At 34.1% G+C, this 21,839-nt stretch overlaps 1 protein-coding gene across 50 annotated transcripts in view; it reads right to left on the bottom strand.

Annotated features, from left to right (window-relative positions):
- Positions 1–21,839, bottom strand: part of ADGRL2 (adhesion G protein-coupled receptor L2) — a 678,326-nt gene that overhangs the window by 65,846 nt on the left and 590,641 nt on the right. For all 50 annotated transcript variants that reach the window (XM_078332297.1, XM_078332298.1, XM_078332318.1 and 47 more), the window contains one exon: positions 20,491–20,704. In XM_078332297.1, coding sequence (XP_078188423.1) covers positions 20,491–20,704 — 214 coding nt within the window. The remainder of the gene's footprint in view (positions 1–20,490; positions 20,705–21,839) is intronic.

Genomic DNA, 21,839 nt, shown 5'->3' with positions numbered 1-21,839 from the left:
CTACGTTTTAGAAATCTTTGAGATTCCTTGCAGTTTTTACTGGACCTTGGGGTCAGTTTAATGCAAATTAGGCTTGACTCACTCAGAGCCTTATTAATCCAATACAAAATCCCTTGTTTGCAGAAATGCACATTCAACATAAATGTGCTTGCTTTTATTAGCAAAATAAGAAGTATTTATTTACAAAGCATGCCACTGAGACTGTTTCATTCACAGGGTCATCAGGTCTAACTACTTAATGAAAGGAATAAGAAAATTTAAGTGGGAATAAAAACCATAAAATTTTGAAATACTTAAAAAAATATTGCTTCTGTGTCCAAATTTTCAAAGCCTTCATTTTTAATAATTCAAAAAATATTACAACCTGTATCAATTAAGAGCAATTATTTATAAAAATGTTAACCTACTGCAGTTTGCACTTGGAGAAACCATCACATTTTTAACAAGGGAAATGGGAAATCGCTATGGGATGCCCTAGTTAGATTAAATTAGCAAGAAACTTGTTACCAGACTATATAAAAGACACAGCATAATAAGACATGACCTTGCAGAGCCTTGGAGCCAATCTGTGATGTTTTTCCTTCCTATAACCCTTGCTAATTATCTGCAAAGTTACAGACCCTTTTGTCATGGGTTATTTTTCTTCAAATTGTGAGGGGATTTTGGTTTCTAAATATTTAATTAGTCTTGTTATGATATGAGAATTGTTGTACATGCCAAGCATTTCGATTTTCATACTCTATTCTTTCTAATTATTCTCAGATTTAGATTGGTCATCCCAAATCCTTTCCGTTTGTAATTATTTACTTCTTAAAGATCATTCAGTGAAGAAATATTTCCACCCTTATGGCTCTTCTTTTCCACAAATGGCTTTTCTGGTCCGTTAATTACCCGCTCAGAGGATTAGAGTTTGAAATAATGCAAAAGAACCTGCAACTAAAAGGAGTTTTAGAGGGCAAAATTGAGTAAACTAGATTTGTGTTGTTGCTATTTTAAATTCACCTTAAAGATTACTCCCTTGGTTTGGATATCATTTTGAAAAGGAGAAAATTATGCCATAAAGATTTTTCTTTTCTGATTCCTGAGATGTTCGATGAGATGTCATTTAGTCAGAATTATAAATCTCTGAATATTTTAAAACAAACGATTTTCTATTCTAATTGATAGCTAATATAATTTCCACTTTTATAGACCTCATTTTGATTATACCATGGCAACAAATGCTGACAGAACTCCCTATACAAATCAACCTGAAAGCACAGAAATAAAATCATAAGACTTCTGAAGTGTGGCTTTAAAAAAATGCATCTTTGTCACAGTATTTGACTCAGAAACATTTCCCACTTTTTATTAAAAAGACTCTATGTTCTGTAAGTGCTTAAGTTTTGTTTCTAGTTTTTTTTAAATCAAGAGGCAATAAAACACTACTATTCATTACACAAAATCAATTTTGGATCTTTCCCAACTTTCATGTTCACATGCTGCATTTCTTCACCAAACATAATTTTCAGCTAAATAAACATTTCTAATTATTACTTTAATTTTAAAGTAGTTTTTGTTCCTCTTACAACTTCTAAAATATTTTGGCAGTAAAATATTTGATGTCATTTATGAACAAACTCATGGGATATCTTACATTAAAGGGAGTGAAAAATAATGAGCAAGCAATACCTGAACAATATGAATTGAATAAGTTAATGTTGGAGGGCAAGGGAAATATATAATTCATGTTTCTCCAAAGGTTCAACAAAGTGAAAACTCTTATTCTAAAAACAAAGTGCTATGCAATTATTCAGAAAGCCATGAATCTTTTCTATTCAGTATCAGATTTCAAATTTGATCTGTATTTCCTTATGTCCTCCTTTCCCACATAGAAGGAATTTACCTTACCATCTACTTATTGAGCATCATGGTCAAATTATATCCCAATTCCCCTCATGATTTTCATACCACTATTCTGTTCTAATAGAGGATCCTTCTCCCTTAATTAAAAAAATATTATTAGCAAGTATGTGCTTAATAACATATATGAGCATAAATTATGTATCATCATCAAATACAGTAGTATCAAATTAGTATCAAATTCTGGCAACAAAATTTCTTTACCATGAAAAATTTTACTTAAAAAATGAACCAAAAACCTACTTAATTGAATGGATTAGAAATAGAAGTGGAGGCAGTTCTAGAATTACAGTAGTGAAATTCTGTTCCAAACCCCTGAAAAATCCCTTTGCTCTCTCCTCCCATATACCTTGCTCACCCCTCAATCTGAGGGTTTTTCCAAGAATTCCAGTTTAAAAATCACTGATCTAATTCTTCATTAATACAGATAAGATATACTAAGGCCAGAGAATCTGACTGACTTATCAACACCACAGGCTAGAAGAATCACTGTATCTGAAAGATCTTTCTCTCTCCTATACTATCTATATACTATCTACTCCATAAGCATGGCTCAGATACTTGCCTCTACAAAAATTATCCTGAGGCAATCTTTTCTATGTAGACTTTTAGAATCTTGATATCTACCTAATTTAAAACAGCTAGCACACTAGCAAATACTTCTGAACTGAGTTCTCACATAAATGACTATGTGCACTGCCTGAACTATCTCTTTCTTAATAAGAAGATCCATTTAAAGGACTGTTAAGTCCTCGAGGTAAAAAATTACCAGAGCTTAGGATACTATGCTTCTAGTCTGAGGAACTGCTGTTTTCCAACACCCAGTGGCACCCACACCGCAATCCTAAAAACGGTATCTCCCTATTATGTACTTGAGGGAGATACACACATACGCAGGAAGCATTAGCCACATAAGTGGTACAGAGAAAACTAATATGAACGACGCTGACCAAACAGGATTATATTCCCTGACTACCCTAACCTGAAGTAGTTGTCTCCTCCTTTCCTTTTATATTGAGCAGCAGCTCTATATAATTAATTTGGAAATTAATCACTTTCTGCTTTATGGTATCTCTTTTATATTTTGCATTTTAGTTGCTGCTAAACTCACTAATTATTTTCCATGTGTAGAACTACATGGTAAGCTTCTTATGTCCTTGTTTACATTATTTCCCAAACACTCCAAGAGTGGTGGGTACTATTATATTGGGCCCCATACAGTGATTTTAGTTGTGTCTAGGACTGTAGTTTCACCTTTCTGTTTTATGCCAGGCTTCTTTTCAATCTATCTCAATGCCTAGTCTTGTTTATGGCATGAAGTACTCAATTTAAATACCTTCTAAGTTGGAATTCTCAATCTTCTGTATTTTACTGAAGGGTTTTTCATCAAAGAAACAATTCAAAATGTCTTGAGATACATAACAGGTGTTATTTCTTTAATAAAAACTACAGAAATTTTGTGTAGATGTTTAACAAACTATTCTATAAGAAGAGATTAAAAGAAACAATTAACGACCAAAAGCTAGAGACCCAGACTCTTAGGATACACTGTGAGCAGTGGAGAAGTATGGAAAGCCAAAAACAACCCTTAGCAACTGTCACGTGAATATAAACAATAAAATTTAGCAGACTTTCAAAGAGATGGCTACGTCGTGGTTCATACACTCTCAGATTAATGGAGTCTCACCTAACTGATAAAATATATGACAAATTTCACTGGCTTACTTCTGATAAATCTGAACTAATCTTTAATCATGACAAAATATTCATAATCTAATCCTTTTATCAAATTGACTACCACTGCAGGAGTCTCATGTGTCTGCACAATTAAAAACCCCATGTTAGCTGTATATAATAAGGCATTACATTTGATGCAAATCCTTTTCTATTGAAATAAGTGCCAAGCTGACAGCAGGACGTAGCTGATAAGAAAGCAACAAGGCATTGCTGATGGCATTCTTGATAACTGAACACAAATTCATAAGCATTCAGTCTACAACCTATTACCCAACCAGCTTTTTCTAAAAAGCACAGATCAAGGGAAGGGTCCTTTTGCTGCATCTCAGTCACAAAAGTAAGAAATCATCTTTAAAAATATAGATAGATACATAAATAGATAGAGCAATTAGTCACAGGTAGACAGAAGAAGGAGGAAAGGAAGAAAGGGATGGAGGAGAAATATAATTTTGTTTTTTGTTTACTATAGAGATGGAGTCTCACTGTTTTGGTCCAGCTGGTCTCAAACTCCTGGCCTCAAGCAGTTCTCCTGCCTCCACCTCCCAATGTCCTGGGACTATGGGCATGAGCCACTGAGCACCGTCAGATAAGCTTTTATTCATCTGTAGTTCTCGTTTTAGTAAAATAGGTAAAAGACATTAATTACATATGCTACATAATGTAATCTACACTACATCCTAAGTGTAGAAATACCTGTGATTTTGGAAACAGTAATACCATAAATATGCCATGTTTGAATAATATATATACAGATTAAAATTAACAAGTGAATATGAAACTCTCTATTACTAGTCCTTCCTATACTAAACTCCTTATTATTTCAAAGTTAATTTTAAGGACTCAACCCCTAGTGCTATTTTCCATGCTGACATTACAGAGTTAAAAATGTTTAAAATGATATTTTATAGGACTATTTTCATAATTTTTGAGATATATATAAAGATCACAATCTTTGAAAGATCCTTTCCTCCTTAGCTCAAGTGAAGGAAGAGAATTCACTCACAATGCCTGAAAGGAGGAAGAAAGCTGAAGAAGACGCTGCATGTTACAGAGGGTGTGAAAGAGGGAAAGAAGCCAAGTAACTCCCTAACAGACCTCCTCAGTATCCCCTGAGCATACAGTACTATTTACCACTTTCTCTTCTCCACCAGTTTTTGAAAGTTTTCTATACTGTAAGGGAGATTTGGTATCACAGTTATTTCTGCACATTATCTCCTCTTCTTCACCAGATGACAGAGCCTTCGAGGGGTTAGTCACTGTTTCAAGAGTCTCTGAATCACATGCAGTGCAAACACTCTACCTTATTCTAAAATGTATTAACTCCATAAACATCAGCCTGTACTCTGACAAATATTTTAATATATTCTTACCTGTTGTTCATAAATACTGTTAGAGTGTTTGGCACATTTGCTTGTACATCATAGAACTCAGTAATCATTTGCAGCACAAATCAATTAATGAAAGACAAGATACCATTTTTAGAAGTCGAGCATGATTCCATAACAATATGATATAAACCAAATTAAAACATAAGCAGTTTGTACAAGTTTTTAAAAGTGACAATGAAAGCAAAAACCCTCTATTCCCAATACTCTTAGCATGAATTTGCTTCATATCAGTAACTTGTCTGAAAGGCTCGATTCATCAAAATCTATAAAATGTTAGACTCAAGTGCTTTAACTATCACTAACACCATGTGCAGGCTTGGGAGTGGAGGGCCGTGTGCCTTGAAGCAGCAAATGTTGTGCTCTTCTGAAAGCGAACATGCACTCTTATGCCACAGACATAAACAGAGTAAGCACACTAAATAATGAATGACTAGAAAAACAGCTTTATCACTGCAGTTTAAAGATGTATTATACACATTATCATATTGTATGCAATAAAATCTATTACGCAATTTTAAGATTTTTTATGTGTTTTGCTGAAGTTACAACTAAACATATTAATTTCATAGACTGAGGTGGCATGTTTTATAGTTACAAAGTTTTAGAATTTTTTTTATTTGCAAAAAGTATTATAATACAGTAGTATACTCATATATAACATTACATATTCTATATAAGGAATCATGGTCAACTTCTTAAGCATATTTGATATGACATTATTAAGAAAAAGAAACACTAGAAGAACTTGCTGCTGCTCTTATCTTTGACCCTTAAACTTTTCCATTTCAGCAACCTCATTAATGTCAAAATGCCATTAGAATGTCTGTCCACTTTTAAATCTCTACAGCCAAGGCCAGGCAAATCTTTTGGGTTCAATCAGAAGCGCTTTCTTTTGTATTGAGTTAAAAAGCTTAATAGAGCCACAAAGGTCAAAATATTATTTTTATTAAAGAAAAAGGATGACAAGACAAAGATAAACTTGGAGTGCAAAAAAGCCACTTTTAGATCTGAATTGCGCTTTTTTTGGTTGTTTTCTCCTTTAAAACTTTTAGTTTTTATACTTAATAACTAGATTCCCATAATGTATATAGCCAGTATTTTAAAATGTAATGTTAATACTTTTCTATGGTTGGGTAACACGGGAAGTATAATCTGAATCAGAGATCTCTAAGAGGCTTATTGGGAATGCTCTTAGAACTATCAGTGAAGCCATGACAGATGCAGGGTTGGGGAGAGTGAGAGGTTGAACCCCAGTGCAGTTGCAACAAAAGCCCAGCAAATTCCTCAGGGAGGGAGCTTTGGAGTTGGGAGAGTCCGTCAGAGATGTCCCTGAAATGAAGCAAAAGATGAGGAGGCCAATCCTTTGTAGTCTGGCATTCATTGGGATTCACTGGGGGCTGCCTCTGGGGAGAAGGGTTCAAAATCCCTTCAGCCCATGACAGTTCCTGTGGAGGGACTCAGCTGTGAGCCCATCAGCAGGCAAGTCTCTTGACAGCTGGGGGAAAGAGTGCATGATCCTGAAAGGCAAATCTGGGAGGCACACCACAACACCCACTATAACATTAATGGTAAAGACTTCTATGAATTGTTTTCAAAGACAGTTCTTTTAATACTACGTCTCATTTTCACGGTTTTTATTCTATTTTATCTTCTTGTACACACTGACATGTCAATCCTGTTTACTAAGCGATATTCAATGGGTTTCCTATAGAGCAATGAACCTTAACAGGCAGCTTTTAATTGGCCCACATAGGAAACCACATTACTATTAATTCCACAGCTACAGCATAAAATAAAACCATTGCTTCTCAAACTCTAGAGCAATTAGACCTCTCGGCTATTTGGCTAACTCTGCTTCATGATACCCAATGCAGTTAATTATATTTTTTGATGTTAATAGTCTCTGTCAGTCTCAAGCACAACTTCTCTTTGATGAATATTTAAATTATATTTGAATAAAAAATAATCTTGGTTACATTTTATATTCAGTAATCATCACAGCTTAATAAAGGTCTACTCATCAAGGGTTGAAACAAATGGCAAGACATATATAAGTTCCCTGAATCAACTTATTAGATAATATATTTGTTATGACCACTATCTCTCTCTCTCTATCTCACATACCTATCTACGTACATTTTTAAAGGTGCAGTCTCATTCACATACCTCACAATTAGATTTCAAAAGTTACTTAAATTTCTTTTTAGTTACATATATGGAATTCTATTAATAATAATAACATTTTAGGATGTCATAAGATAATCAAACGTATGAAAAAATTACCAAATTGTAAAATATCATTAAAAAATCAGCATACATTCTCTTCCTGTGCCATTTTTCTAAGTTCCAAGAGTAATAACAGAAAAAAATTTTTCATTTACTAAAAGATTTTTTTATTATAGATCTAACAGAAACATCATTACTAAGGAAAAGTAATTTAAATAATAGTTTTCTCCTCATAAAGGGTGTAATGGGAGTTGAAAGTGAGGGAAACTTCCAAAAGTAAGGAGAAGAAGGGGAAGGAGAGAATAAAAGCAAAGTATATTGGTGAAATTTCTTTAAAATCTGTCTATTCTTCCATTTAGTTTTGTCCATATTATAGGAGGATCTTAAGCCAATAATTTATTTAACATAAACTGTGAAAATGGGTTATTTTAGCTCAAGTCTTTTACTGAATAAATAAATAAATGTTTTAGCTTATATATTTAATTAATGCCCCTTAATAAATGAATTCATTTAATTTGTAATCTTTCAGTCTCTCCTCTCCCAAATCCTAAATGTCTGAAATACAAAGATATCTAAAGATACAATGAAATGTCCTGTGGAATGTTATGCCAATTTCTTGAAACTATTACCTGATAAATAAAAAAGGTAGAGTCAAGTTTTGTAAGGTCTAAATCTTGTAAAATTTAAGGGTCCTTCTATAGAAAACACAATAGAAAAACTACACACAGAAAAGTACATACCAAAATGAACGGTTATTTAGGAAGAAAAAAAAAATCCCAAGAAATAAATTTGTAGCAGCCAACAAGAACCACAACCGACAAAATCCAGAAAACTGAAATAACATTTTAAGTAATTGCCTAACATTCTTTTCTAATACTTCAATTTTTTTAGCAACATAGTCTACGACTGTCTCTCTTCATGTAATAATTTCATAGTTTACTTTCTATAATGTTGCTTTTCCTGTGAACAGCTGGTCCAATTCTGTTTTCTACTGCTGATGGTTGTGATGCATAAAACATGCACCCACACTGCCACAAGAGCTCGTGCTTGCTACCCTGCTCCAGCCTATGCCTTACAAACACTGGCATTCTGATCAATTCTACTTGACACTATACTTATCAAGAGGGGGGAAAGTATGATACATTTCTAATTTTAAGTACTACACCTGACGTGTTCTGTGTACTTTACATACTCCACCAAGAATATGTAGGAGAAAATTTCTCTTTGAATTAGGTATCTATGAAAACCAAATATCCATTATTGTTACACATATACAATGAATGAAAGAATTTTCCATAGACTAGCTTCTGGCTTCATATGCTACAAACATTAATTCTCTTCCACTACCCACGTATCTTAGGTGTCATAGGAAATTTTTAAATTGCAGTATCACATCTGGCTTTGCACATTTATGTCACGATCAGGAAGGAAACAGTCACGATCAGGAAGGAAATATAATGAGTGACAGAGTATTTCTAGAGACCATTTCTTCACCAGAATAGATAGCAACAACTAAACTGTACATAAGTGTCTACAAACCATGTAAAAATAACTCCACTAAACCTAGACTGAATTTAACACCAATTGAACTTCAACTTAACTGCATCTCTAAATGCACCTGGCTATTCCTAAGCCATTGTAAATGAGAGGAAGTCTAATGGAAAAGTCAGAGAATAAAATAAAAGCCTTTAAGGATCGTGTTTAAATACTGAATTTCTGCAAATTTTTACCAAAAAAGTTAACATGCCTTGGAAGAGAGCTGTGCAAGTGAAGGGCTATGATGATTTAAGATTCATTACCTTCATGGGTTTACCATGAATCTATGTTTAGAGACAGAGTAAGATTTCCACAAATTACAGGTGAGCTCAGTAACAATAATAGATCTCCGGTCTGAAAAAACAAACAGAAAGACCACTTGAAATAATCTCAAGCCAACTTAAACAGAGCAACTCTCATTTCAGACACTTTTTTAAGGCCGTTAAGTAATGTATATAGGTAAGTTCTAAAACTGTGTCTTTCTTGATCTTCACATATGATATGTGAACAAATTTTGGGAGAACTATGATGTGTTAGTTGCATAATATATTTTATTTACTTATACAAACTTTAAATATGTTAAAGATCACAAAATCATTAACTTCTAATTTTTCATAATGAGATTTTTCCTTGTAACATCCCAAGGAGACATATTACCTCTAAAACTAGTAGTGAAGTGATAAGCAGCACTAAAAAAAAAAATCTAGTTACACTGTTCTAATATACTTACAGAAAATAAAAATACAAAGCAAAGACAAAAGAATGGGTCTTTAAAATATGCAAGGCAGGGCCAGGCACAGTGGCTCACGCCTGTAATCCCAGCACTTTGGGAGGCTGAGACAGGTAGATAACAAGGTGAGGAGTTCAAGACAAGCCTGGCCAATAAGATGAAACCCGTCTCTACTAAAAAAAAATAAAATAAAATAATACATATATGTATATATATATGCATGCAAGGCAGAAAAATGTATATTAATAAAATGCCACTAAAAGCCTAATTACTCAATATTATTCTCTTCAATGTACAAAGTAGATACTGGTGTTTTTTGTTGCTGCTGTTTCTATTACAGTTTGGTATGCAGTTTCAGTATATGATATATGGAAAATTAATAGGATCATAATAAATGACAGTTTAAGATCTTTTAAGTAATTTAATATCAAATTTTCTTGCCAGGAGTGGTAACTCATGCTTGTAATTCCAGCACTTAAGGAGGTAGAAGCAGGAGGATAGCTTGAGCTCAGGAGTTAAAGATCTGCCTGGTCAGTATAGTTAGACACTGTTTCTCACAAGAAGAAAAAAAAAGACATATACATATATTTTTTTTTCTCTCTCCATTCAACAAAATTAGTCAATACAGCATATTATGAATAATACTGACAACATTTGCTATCCTGCTCCTAAACTAGTAAGAAAACAAAATATGGATTTGGGGTAAACCAATGAGTAAGATGTTTTCTCTATTGACTAGAGATAGGCATTTTATTTACTTAGAAATCTCCTTAAAATGTACAAGAATTAATTAGAATGGAAAAGTCTCAATTTTGCACCAAATTATGTTTGCTATTATTTATTAAGCATTAAATTAAAAGTATTAAATAATAAATATTTCAGTGACATTACTCCAAAGCTTTAATAAACACATGCATTATTTTCCTGGTAATAAAAATGCCAATAGAAAATTTTCTAGCATACTAAAAACAATTCCAAACAATTCTTTTTTTAACAGGTAGTAAACATGCATTATATTACATATCAGTAGCATTTGTCTATGAGTTTTGGTGGCACACACACACAAAAAAAAAAAAAAGAAGAAAATGCCAAATTCCCGCAAGCATAGTGACTTTGCCTTGATTTGAAACTTTAAAATAACATTTTTCTATTCTTTTTTTTTTTTTTTTTTTGAGACAAAGTTTTGCTCGTTACCCAGGCTGGAGTGCAATGGCGCGATCTCGGCTCACCGCAACCTCTGCCTCCTGGGTTCAGGCAATTCTCCTGCCTCAGCCTCCTAAGTAGCGGGGATTACAGGCCTGCGCCACCATGCCCAGCTAATTTTTTATATATATTTTTTAGTAGAGACGGGGTTTCACCATGTTGACCAGGATGGTCTTGATGTCTTGACCTCGTGATCCACCCGCCTCGGCCTCCCAAAGTGCTGGGATTACAGACGTGAGCCACTGCACCCAGCCCCTTCTTTTCTATTCTTTACAACTGTGACTGAACATCTATTCTTATTATCTGTTCAAAATATAACTTTTTAAAAAAGATGCTTGTAAGCAAAATTTTTATTCTATTAGTTGATGTCAACAAGCAGATCCATACCGAAAAGAAATCTTACTTAGGAACAACAAAGTCAAGTCCTTGAATGGGTATCTGAAAACAGTCTTAAGAAAGCAGATCTAGTGGTCACTCATTCAGATAAATGTGTACTAGTAAAATGCCACCACAAACCTAATTACTCACAATAATTTTCCTTAGACAGTAAGTAAATAAATTTAACACTTGATTGTTTAGTGCATTTCAGAGATATCAATCAAACACAGTTTTGTCAATTAACTTGTTTAAATGTCACACTTTGTAAACAGAAACCAATGTTTTAGTGTACAGCAAGAAATGTTTTAGGTGAGTGAAAAACTATAAGGGACATGATGATATAAGCGCCACAGAAATACCATTGTCATTCCATTTATAATACTCACCTTTCAAATGAGAAAGGTGAAATACATAATCCCTAAGACTATGAAAAGCACTATAAAAAGATCATTATGATCATATTGAAACGTATAGGTCAAATGAAATCTTTGTGCTCATCTCCATTGATTTTGATTATATTTCTTCATCTTTCCACTTTGCTTCCAAAAATAAAGATAACCTCTAAAAATACAAAACTGAGGCAAAATCACCAAAGTTGAAATGAGATGTGGCTTTGCTTTCAAAAACTAATTTCCCTTATCCAGCCTGTATCTGTTAAAAAATAAAATAAAATTCAAACTTTTAAAGTATCTTTCAAGCTCCCGAATTTCATTGCATAATCCTTACGGAATACTTAAGACCACTAATGTAACGTCCTTGGAAAAAATTACTCTAGTTCCCTCAACCAATGGACATTATATAAAGGGTAAAAACCCCTTAAATTAATGGGAAGTACCAGCGAAAATGAGCCAATTCACACTTGTGTTTCTCAGTCTTCAACACCTAGCAGAATTGTTTTACTAATTTTCATTTTAAAGGAGAAGCAGAGCTGGGCCTGGTGGCTCACACCTGTAATCCTAGCATTTGGGAGGCTGAGGTAGGCAGATCCCTTAGGTGCAGAAGTTTGAGACCAGCCTGGGCAACATGGCAGGAACCCTGCCTGTATAAAAATTTTTCAGAACTTAGCTGGGTGTGGTGGTACGCATCTGTAGTACCAGCTACATGGAAGGCTGAGGTGGGAGTATCATTTGAGCCCGGGAGGCTGGGGCTGCAGTGAGCAGAGACTGCACTTCAGCCTGGACTATAGAGTAAGATCCTGTCTCAAATTATTATTTTTTTTTAAAAAAAGAGAGAAATAGAGGATCCTATAGGGCAGAATTTTGATGTGACCTTATTTCTCTCTTTTCCACATTTGATAAGCAGAGTCATAAAAGACATTTAGATAATTTGTCTTCTAAAGCATTTTATAATTTATTAGTCTTTCTTGCACACTAAATGTGAATGTTTAATATGGTTCATGTTTATTACTGCCAATAGTCTCCCCTTCCTACGAGTACTTTGCTTTAAATGTCCATCAGTAAGTGACATGCAAAGTATATGTCCAATTAGGCATACCAATAAGAGCTTTAATGGTTATTTATTACTGTACTAAAGTTCAAGAATCTATACTAGCAATCTCTCAAAGCCCTGACCACAGAGATGTGCTTGTAATACCAGTTAGTTGCCTTGAAACAATTAGGCCAAGAGTGAAAGAAATAGGAGAAATCCATCAACTAACAAAAAATAACCTAAGTAGACTGCATAGATATGACGGGTTAGAAACATCTGAGTAACTTAATTTTCCCTGTATGTATTTCATCCTAATGGACGAGCAGTGGATAAACCTGACACAACAAGTAGATAAAAGCACTTGGGATAAATAACATAAGGGTAAGAATGCAGTTTCTGAGAAGTGGCAGGCTTAGATCCTATAAGAATGAACAAGTATACTAAATGAATATGCTAAGCAAGAGTAACCGTAACTAGTAAGTATTCATAACAATGCGGGAATAAAATATACAAACCCCACATATTATGAAACACCATAAGAGGTGATAAAGACATATGGTGCTAATTTTGCCCTTTGAAAAATGCCATTGAGGAAGAAATATGAAGATTTTAGAAGGATGACTTTATAGTTTATTGTTACCTATAATAGAAATCAGAAAACAAATATTATTTAAATAAAAACACCTTTCATATAGCTCTGACTTGCATACAAAGCCTCTTTATGAAGAATGGATGGTCAATATAAAAAGTTGAGAGGATTTTATGTCAAGGAGAGTACACAAACTAAAATCTATAATCATGAAGTCTGCCAGAGTATACTGGCAGAACTGTGACTGCATTTAAATGAATTTTGTTGATTAAATTCTGAGAGACTTCCAATATTCAACACTTCCCATGGTAAAGGTGTATGTGTATGTGTCTGTGTCTGTGTGTGTGTGCACATTAAGTATCTCCTTTGTTTAAATATTTTATATAAAATTAGTATCTATTAGTATATTTGAAAATAACAGACACGTTAAAAGTCTAGATAGCAGAATTGAACTTCAAAGTTATTTATGAATACATTTTCATGCCTGTAAGATATTAATGAATGAGGTTCCAGGTACAAGTGATTTGAGGTTTTGGCCCCTGTGAAAAGTAATCCAACCTTTTTCTAAAGGCTCACAAGGTAAAAAGAATAACAAACTGGCACTCCTTCCCAAGAAGATTTTTTTAAAAGCGAGGAGAATATACATGTAGCTATGTGAACAAGTGTAACAACTATAATGACAGCCAATTCCCCAAGTGTAATTAAAAAGAATTAGAATATGATGAGCCTCAAGCTCCTCTGTAGCTCTAACAATCTGGTATTCAATAACTCTCTTAAAATAGAAGTCATGGCCTATAAACGCTCCCATTCCCTAGAGCAAGTCCCTATTTATACACCTTGCCTGGAGACAAGACTGAGAGGTGTAATGGTGGAGGGTAAGATCATTCTGCTTATTCCAGACTAAGGCATACATTGTCCTTTCCATGTAGTCTTACTTCTAACTCAATGTGGAAGTATGCACTCAATTTTCCAGTCTCGTTCTGCATCCACTGTAATGTAAACAACCACATAACAAAGTAACACACATACATCACACATACACAACACCACATTCCTTCAAACCCTCTGGCACACAAGAAATTGTCACCATTCCATATGCTCTTGAGTTTAAAGAGTAAAATAAAGGGTAATTATTATACTTTGATATAATAGGTTAGGATATTGATAAGTTTAGGGAAATTCAAGGATAGAAAAGTTATTGAATGGGGTATAGAAAGAAAACAGATTATTCTGGTGCCATTATCCCAATCTTTCAGAAAACACTGAGCTTTGAAATCAGCTTTGTTGCTTATATAGCTTAAGCTAACTAAACTATACCTAAAGTTCTAAAGCTAGATTGTTTTTTCCTTTCTCAGAGAATAAAAATCCTAGAAGTTTATCCCTACTTTATAAATTCAAATCTTATATTTATTCACCATCTGGTTCCATGTGACCAGAGTACTACTATCTAATACCTACTGGTCTATATAAGGTAAGGCTAACTACTATTTCTTGATTTTTATCTTTAAATTCTCCTATTATAAAAATCCTAACATGTTCTTTTATTTTAGCTGTCAAAATAGAATAAAAATCTTCAACATCATCAAGAAAATTAACTTATCTCTTTTGTGCTTTGCTACTGGCTTCTAAGACATTAGTTCTCCCATGTCTGGTCCATTTTTTCATGGCAACTTTACCTCTGCTCCTTCAGTGCAGGTGTTGTCTAGCAGGTTTTGCGTGCTCAAATTACATAATCTCTGTGGGTAATAGCATTTATTCACCTGCAACTATTCAACTTTATGTTTACATTTGTTTCTCCTTTACATTCTTTGTTGACTACTCTTGTAAGTGCCTAACCTGTATAAACAACTGATTGCTGAACTATTCATTTACATGCCACCCCCCCAGGTCTGAAATAAACTTCAAGGGATTTAAATGGATACGGCAATAACCAAAAATATGCTGAATTTTACTTAATAAGAAACATAGGCCAGGTGCGGGCTCACGCCTGTAATACTAACACTTTGGGAAGCTGAGGTGGGCAGATCACTTGAGGCCAAGCATTTAAGACCAGCTTGGATAATACGGTAAAACCTCATCTCTACTGAAAATAAAAAGTTAGTCAGGCATGGTGGTGTGTACCTATAATCCCAGCTACTCTGGGGGCTGAGGCAGGAGAATTGCTTGAACCCAGGATGCGGAGGTTCCAGTGAGCAGAGACTGTGCCACTGCACTGTGGCCTGGGCAAGAGAGTGAGACCTTGTCTCAAAAAAAAAAAAAAAAAAAAAAAAAAGAAAAGAAACATAATGTAAGTATGCTATGAGATTCTAGTCAGGTGCTACCTTTAATTGTGCTTAAGAAAATTTTTTTTTCTTAAAAGCTTTAAAGGAGCCAGGCTAGTTCCATAAATCTAGGGCATATATAACCTTACTTTCCCTGGGCAATTTCAATCCCTCCCACCCCCAAAAAAAGGAGGCGGGCGGGGGGTTCTATTTTATACAAAACGCACCTTTCTACAAGAGGGACTAACTGTAGATTTTCACCATCTTCTTTACAAAGTATGTGTTCTGTTTCGTACCTCTTTGTGTTTCCAGAGGTAAACTCATGTCTATGATGCTGTGAATTACTTTGTACAAGACATAACTATGCATGTGATCCTCAAATTTAACACTGAAAATAAACCAGTAAATATTTACATAAGTACTTTCAGATCGCTAGTCAAAAGGGCTAAAAACTTGAGGTCATATATGTAAATTATCATCTGAAGCAGTAAACTACATTGATAACAATGAGCAGGTTTTTAGAGTGAAAAAAGGTATAATTTGGGAAGCAGATCTTCAGGTACAATCAAGCATATCACTTTAAGACACCTACTAGTTTGTACACAAGTGCTGCAGAGAGACAATACTATTAGCAAAATCCTAATTTACTTGTTAATCGAACACTTCAAAATAATAGTAGAATTTGTTTTTTTGCTTTGTTAATGAATTCAAAGTGTTATAACTGTTTTGAAAATCTTTAAGTTTCCCCCACCCCAACAAATTTCTTTAAAAAGTACTAAATGGTGACTATTCCATCAAATATTAAAACAAGTATCATTTTAAGAAAGCATTTCATTTCTCACTTTTTAGGATGAGCCACTCAGAGTACTTAAGCATATTATAATCAGCTGATACTAGAGCGGAAGTTTCACACCTTTAAATAAACAGGAAATAGAAAATGGAGAGTGAGTACAATACTTTTACCACGTCCACAGCCTGAATTAAAGGTGTATTTATTTACTTGATTCTCAACTGCTGAAGAGTTAACAACTGAAGAAAGGGGGTGAAAAACAACAGGAAAGAGGAGTAAAATAGGATGCAAACATATTTTAATGGTAATGAAAAGTCTATGCGCATCTCTATCATTACATGTATAAAAAAGGGGGCTTTCAAATTTAATGGAAAAATTCCAGCTTTTTAATGTGAGCGTTCCAAAGAGAAACTCTGTACATAAAGAAATAAACATGTCTCCTTTCACTATATGACTATCACATTTTTTGAGGAATATAAAAGGGAAAAATCTGCTAAACTATTAGGGTTTGGAGATTTAAAATATGTTTTAAAAAAGGACAAGTTATTCTAAATACTCAATAATTATTCACACTATCTTAAATATAGAAAAATTCTAATTAAGATACCAGGAGTACCATAATCCAAACAAACAAAAAAAAGATGCCAAGAGGTGTTCTGTGCCTAATACAGGAAAAATGATATTCATTCTCAGCAGTTTTCTGTATTATATTTACATGTGGGAAGGCAGCAGTTAAGAGATATCATTTATACAGCTTTAAAGCAACACATCATTTTTAAAACACAAAATTAACTAATGACATATTATCTACTTTCTGTAATTAATAAACAAGCTCAGTGAAAATTGCTCAAATTCAAAAAAAGTAGAAATTATCAGAATTTACATTTCAACCCAAGAATTGAGATCGGCTATCACATTAGGACATACATATACTTTATATTCATCTCTACGTAACTCAATTATACTATTTTCTTTTCTTATTTTTGTTTTTTTGAGGCAGAGTCTCACTTTGTCGCCGAGTTTGGAATTCAGTGGTCTGATCTCAGCTCACTGCAACCTCTGCCTCCTGAATTCAAGAGATTCTCCTGCCTCAGCCTCCCAAGTAGTTGGGATTACAGGTGCCGGCCACCACACCCAGGCAATTTCTATATTTTTAGTAGAGATGGGGTTTCACCATGTTGGCCAGGCTGGTCGAACTCCTGAACTCGAGTGATCCACCTGCCTCAGCCTCCCAAAGTGCTGGGATTACAGGCATGGGCCACTGAACCTGGCAACTGCACTATTTTCAAATGGCTAAGCACCAACTTAGAACCATCTCTAACGCCTTAATTTAAACTACAATGCCTTGAACATTCAAACAATGATGTCAAATTTTATATTGTCCTGAATTCGAATGATCGTAACTGTGGGCCAAATATTCCTTAAATCAAAATTTTAAAGAAAAGACATCTGGTCTCTTCCTTACTTTTAAAATAATCTTGGGCAATGTAAAAGGTTAAAAAAAAAAGCACTGGTTTGAACTAGAAAGACTAGAACCTAACCAGAATATGTTCACCTTAACTATCTGTATACTATTTGAAGATGGCAGAAATTCCCACTTACTATTCAAAAATATGCTTTCCATCTTGGCTTAACACATCTGTCATGTTGACAGCCTTTTCTACGACTTCTCTAACCTACTGAGTAAAGCGAAACCTTTCTGCTAAGAAGAAAAGTCAGAAACTGTTTAATCTGTTAAAAGGATATTTTATCTATAATTCATTGAAGGATACAAGGAATTCTATACTTAGTTATATGCTTTATTAAGCTGAACTTGTTATTTAATTCTATTTGCTTGTTTGTATGTTTTAAGTCTTAACTAACTATGTAAATGATACTGTAACTGGGTTTTTTCTTCGGTGCTGGTGAGGCACGGCTCCCCCGAGAGAATGCTGTGGGTTTTTGGTTTTCAATTTTTTAAAGAATAAGCGATGGGACCACTGCAGGTGCACCTTAGGTTTGTAAAAATAAATATTAGACCCAAGCAGTGTTGCAGAAAGGTGATTTTATTTAGGTAGAGAAAAGAAAAGAAGACAAAGACTTCCACGAAGAGTGTGGAAGGGGATGCCAGAGGGGAAATCCCTCCAGGTGTGTGGATACAACTTTTATCCTGGGAGGAATCCCCACCTTCTCCAAGACCCTGTGCCAATGAAAGGAGTTCCTTAGAACTTCTGCTGGAGTGACTGACTTCCCTCAATACCTCTTAACTGGAGATAATGAGAAAACAAGCCAAAAACTGGGAGGAAATATTTGAGAAAGAGAAAGCTGATGGACTATTCCAAAATATACAAAGAACTCTTAAAACTAAACACTAAAAAAAAAACCCCTCAGAATTTAAAAAATGGGTTAAAACTGAACAGATACAAAAAAGATACAAAGACTCACACCTGTAATTTCAGCACTTTGAGAGGCCGAGGCAGGTGGATCTCCTGAGGTCAGGAGTTCAAGACCAGCCTGGCCGACACAGTGAAACCCCATCTCTACTAAAAACACAAAAATTAGCCAGGCTTGGTACTGCACGCCTGTAATTCCAGCTACTTGGGAGGCTGAGGCATGAGAACTGCTTTAATCAGGAGGCAGAGGTTACAGTGAGCAGAGATCACACCACTGCACTCCAACCTGGGCACTGGACAGCAAAGCAAGACTCTATCTCAAAAAGAAAAAGATATACATATGGCAATAAGTATATTAAAAAATGTTAAACATTTATGTCATTAGGGAATTGCAGATTAAAACATCAATAAGACAGCAATACATACTTAATAGAATGGATTTCAAACACCATCAACACCAAATGCTGGCAAAAATGTGGAGCAAAAAGAACTTCTATTTATTGCTGGTAGAAATGCAAAGTGGTATAGCCACTTTGAGCTAAACATACTCATACCATACAATCCAGCAATTGTACACTGATATTTGCCCAAAAGAACTGAAAACGTACATCCACAGAAGAAACTGCACACTGATGTTTACAGTAGCTCTATCCATAATTGACAAAACCTGAAAACTACCCATATGTCCTCCTGTAGGTGCATGGATAAACTGTGTCTGTTCAGATAATGAATATTATTCCATTCTAAACTAAAAAGAAATGACCAAGCCAACAAAATATATGGAGGAAACATAAAAGCATATTACTAACTGAAATAAGCCAATCTGCAAATATCTGTGGCTATAAGGAGTTAGGAGGATAAGAGGGACGAACAGGCAAAGGACAGAGGATTATTAAGGCAGTGAAACTGGTCATACAGCATTAACAAAGGGATACTTTCTGAGTATGCCTTGTCAGGCTGTTTTATCATTACATGAACAGCAACGAGTGTATTTAAACAAACCAAGATAGTACAGCCTACTACACACTTAGGCTATAAGGTATAGTCTATTGCTCCTAGGCTACAACCTGAATAGCATATTATTGTACTGAATTTTGTAGGCAATTATAATATGATATTAAGTGTTTGTGCATCTAAACACATCTAAAATAGAAAAGATAATGTGTCACACTATGACTTCATGATGGCTAAGATGTCACTAGGCAAGAGTTCAGATCTATTGGTATTTTATGGTACATGCGGTTCATCATTGACTAAAAGGTCATTATGTGGCACATTACTATATTCTGTATGATACTACAATGGTGAATACATTTATCAAAACCCAAAAAATATACAACGCCAAAAGTCAACCCTATTGTAAACTGTGGACTTTGAGTGATAATGATGTGTCAATGCAGGTTCATAGACTGTTAACAAATGTTTTGCTGTGGGGCAAAGTACATGCAGTGAGAGATGCTGTGTGCATGGATATGGATCGTGAGAAATATCTGTACTTTCTACTTTACTAAGAACCTAAAACTGCTCTAAAAAATAAAGCTTTTTAATTTAAAAAAAATTTAAGAAAAAAAAGTTAAGGAGCAACTATTGACAAAGATCCAGGCACTTAAACATTCTTGATGTTACAAAAAGTATTTCAAAATTTTGAAGGCTTAAAAAACAAGATTACATTTCAAATATTATTCTTGCTTTTTATTTTATGTTTATATAACACAAAAAAATATGTATTACATATTTTTTCTAATATGTCGATCTATATTAAAATGATTTGCATATTTGAATGTTGATGAAAATATAAAGTGTAGAAATCAAGATTAGTAGGTAAAAACCCAACTCAGTTAAATAAATAGGCTGAGACATGGCCTATTCCATTTGCTTTGGAATAACTGCAATATTTTTTCTAACTTGGATACAACAGTTCAAATGAAATATTAACACATGAATATTTACCTTTGAGTCATAATTTTGAAGGCATCGGGGAGGTAGCAGTCTGTATTCTCCATCTGAAATGGGTCAGCATCACAAATCTTGTCATCTGTCCGACCATAGTTAGCGCTCTCAATCATGATGACATCACTGCCCGGGCATCGCAGATCAATAGAATAACCTTCACAGGATAATTCTCGCCTCACCAGCCCAAATGGTAAAGCTGCTCTGCTGAAACCTTAAAATAAAAAAAAAAGAAAATTAAACTGTAGCTCATTTATAAGATAACTTATTTAGTAAAGCATTTTCAAGTAATATGACTCATGTCTACATTCAAGAGATGTTATAAACTCAGGCATTTATTAAATAATTTTTTGGTTCTCTACACCAGAAAATTATTTTTTATACATCTTTATTTGGACTCTTCATCTTTACAAAATACCCTAACAAATTACTATCTGTATAATCAGAAACTAAATGGCTTTTTAGTAAATCCAAATAATAATGACAAATTTAATCATAGACCTTATATACAGTAACAAGTTTTACAAACAGAAAATATAACTACCAATCAAGAAACAATTTTCATTTGTGAAATGAAATGAAAGCTCTACTACCCACTGATTTTACTTTCTTATTTAATATATACATATTAATTGCTGTTGTTTTGTCTTAAAAAAATACCTTCATCTTAGCAATTTTTTCTCCACAATAACTAATATACTTATGACAGCAAGAAACTCATGCCACAACAACTACTTCCATTTAAATACACTTTATTTAAAACTGACACTGAAAGGAATCAGCAGAGGACATTCAAAGGAGCCAGCACTGTTCCCATCCAATTCAACAAATTCAAAGACCAGAAAAATACAAAATTCTCTACGATCATTTATGTCATCTACAAAATTGAGATGAAACATTTGTGACATTACTTTTCCTACTTGTATAATTCTAAAACAAAATAATGTCCACAAAAATGCTTAAAGTACATAAATATAAATTTATGTATGGTATATCAGGTATAGAGTGTAGACAAACACTGTTCATAGGTGCGCTAAAAAGATTCCTGAATGAAATAATTAGAATTTTAAGTTTAAATTAGTTTTCAACCAGTTGTCCCATGAAGTACTAACAGAGCACAGGACAAAGAGAAAAAGCAAGGAAAGTCAAGAACAGCCAAGAACTATGTGGGAGAAGGACATCCTTACTGTCCTGGTGGGCTACCATAGGTTTAGCCCTGAGAGCAAAACCTTCCACACTGTCTTAACTTTTTCAGGTCTCTAGCCTACCAGCATCTATAGCATTCATATCATAAAAAAACAGCAACACATTCAGTATTTTTCTTATCATTTTCATCATTCTGTATTATA

Source organism: Callithrix jacchus, chromosome 7 (genome assembly GCF_049354715.1).
Source record: "Callithrix jacchus isolate 240 chromosome 7, calJac240_pri, whole genome shotgun sequence".
Taxonomy (NCBI): Eukaryota; Metazoa; Chordata; class Mammalia; order Primates; family Cebidae; genus Callithrix; species Callithrix jacchus.
The sequence above is the reverse complement of the archived record's forward strand: the minus strand, read 5'-3'. Positions and strand labels throughout refer to the sequence as shown.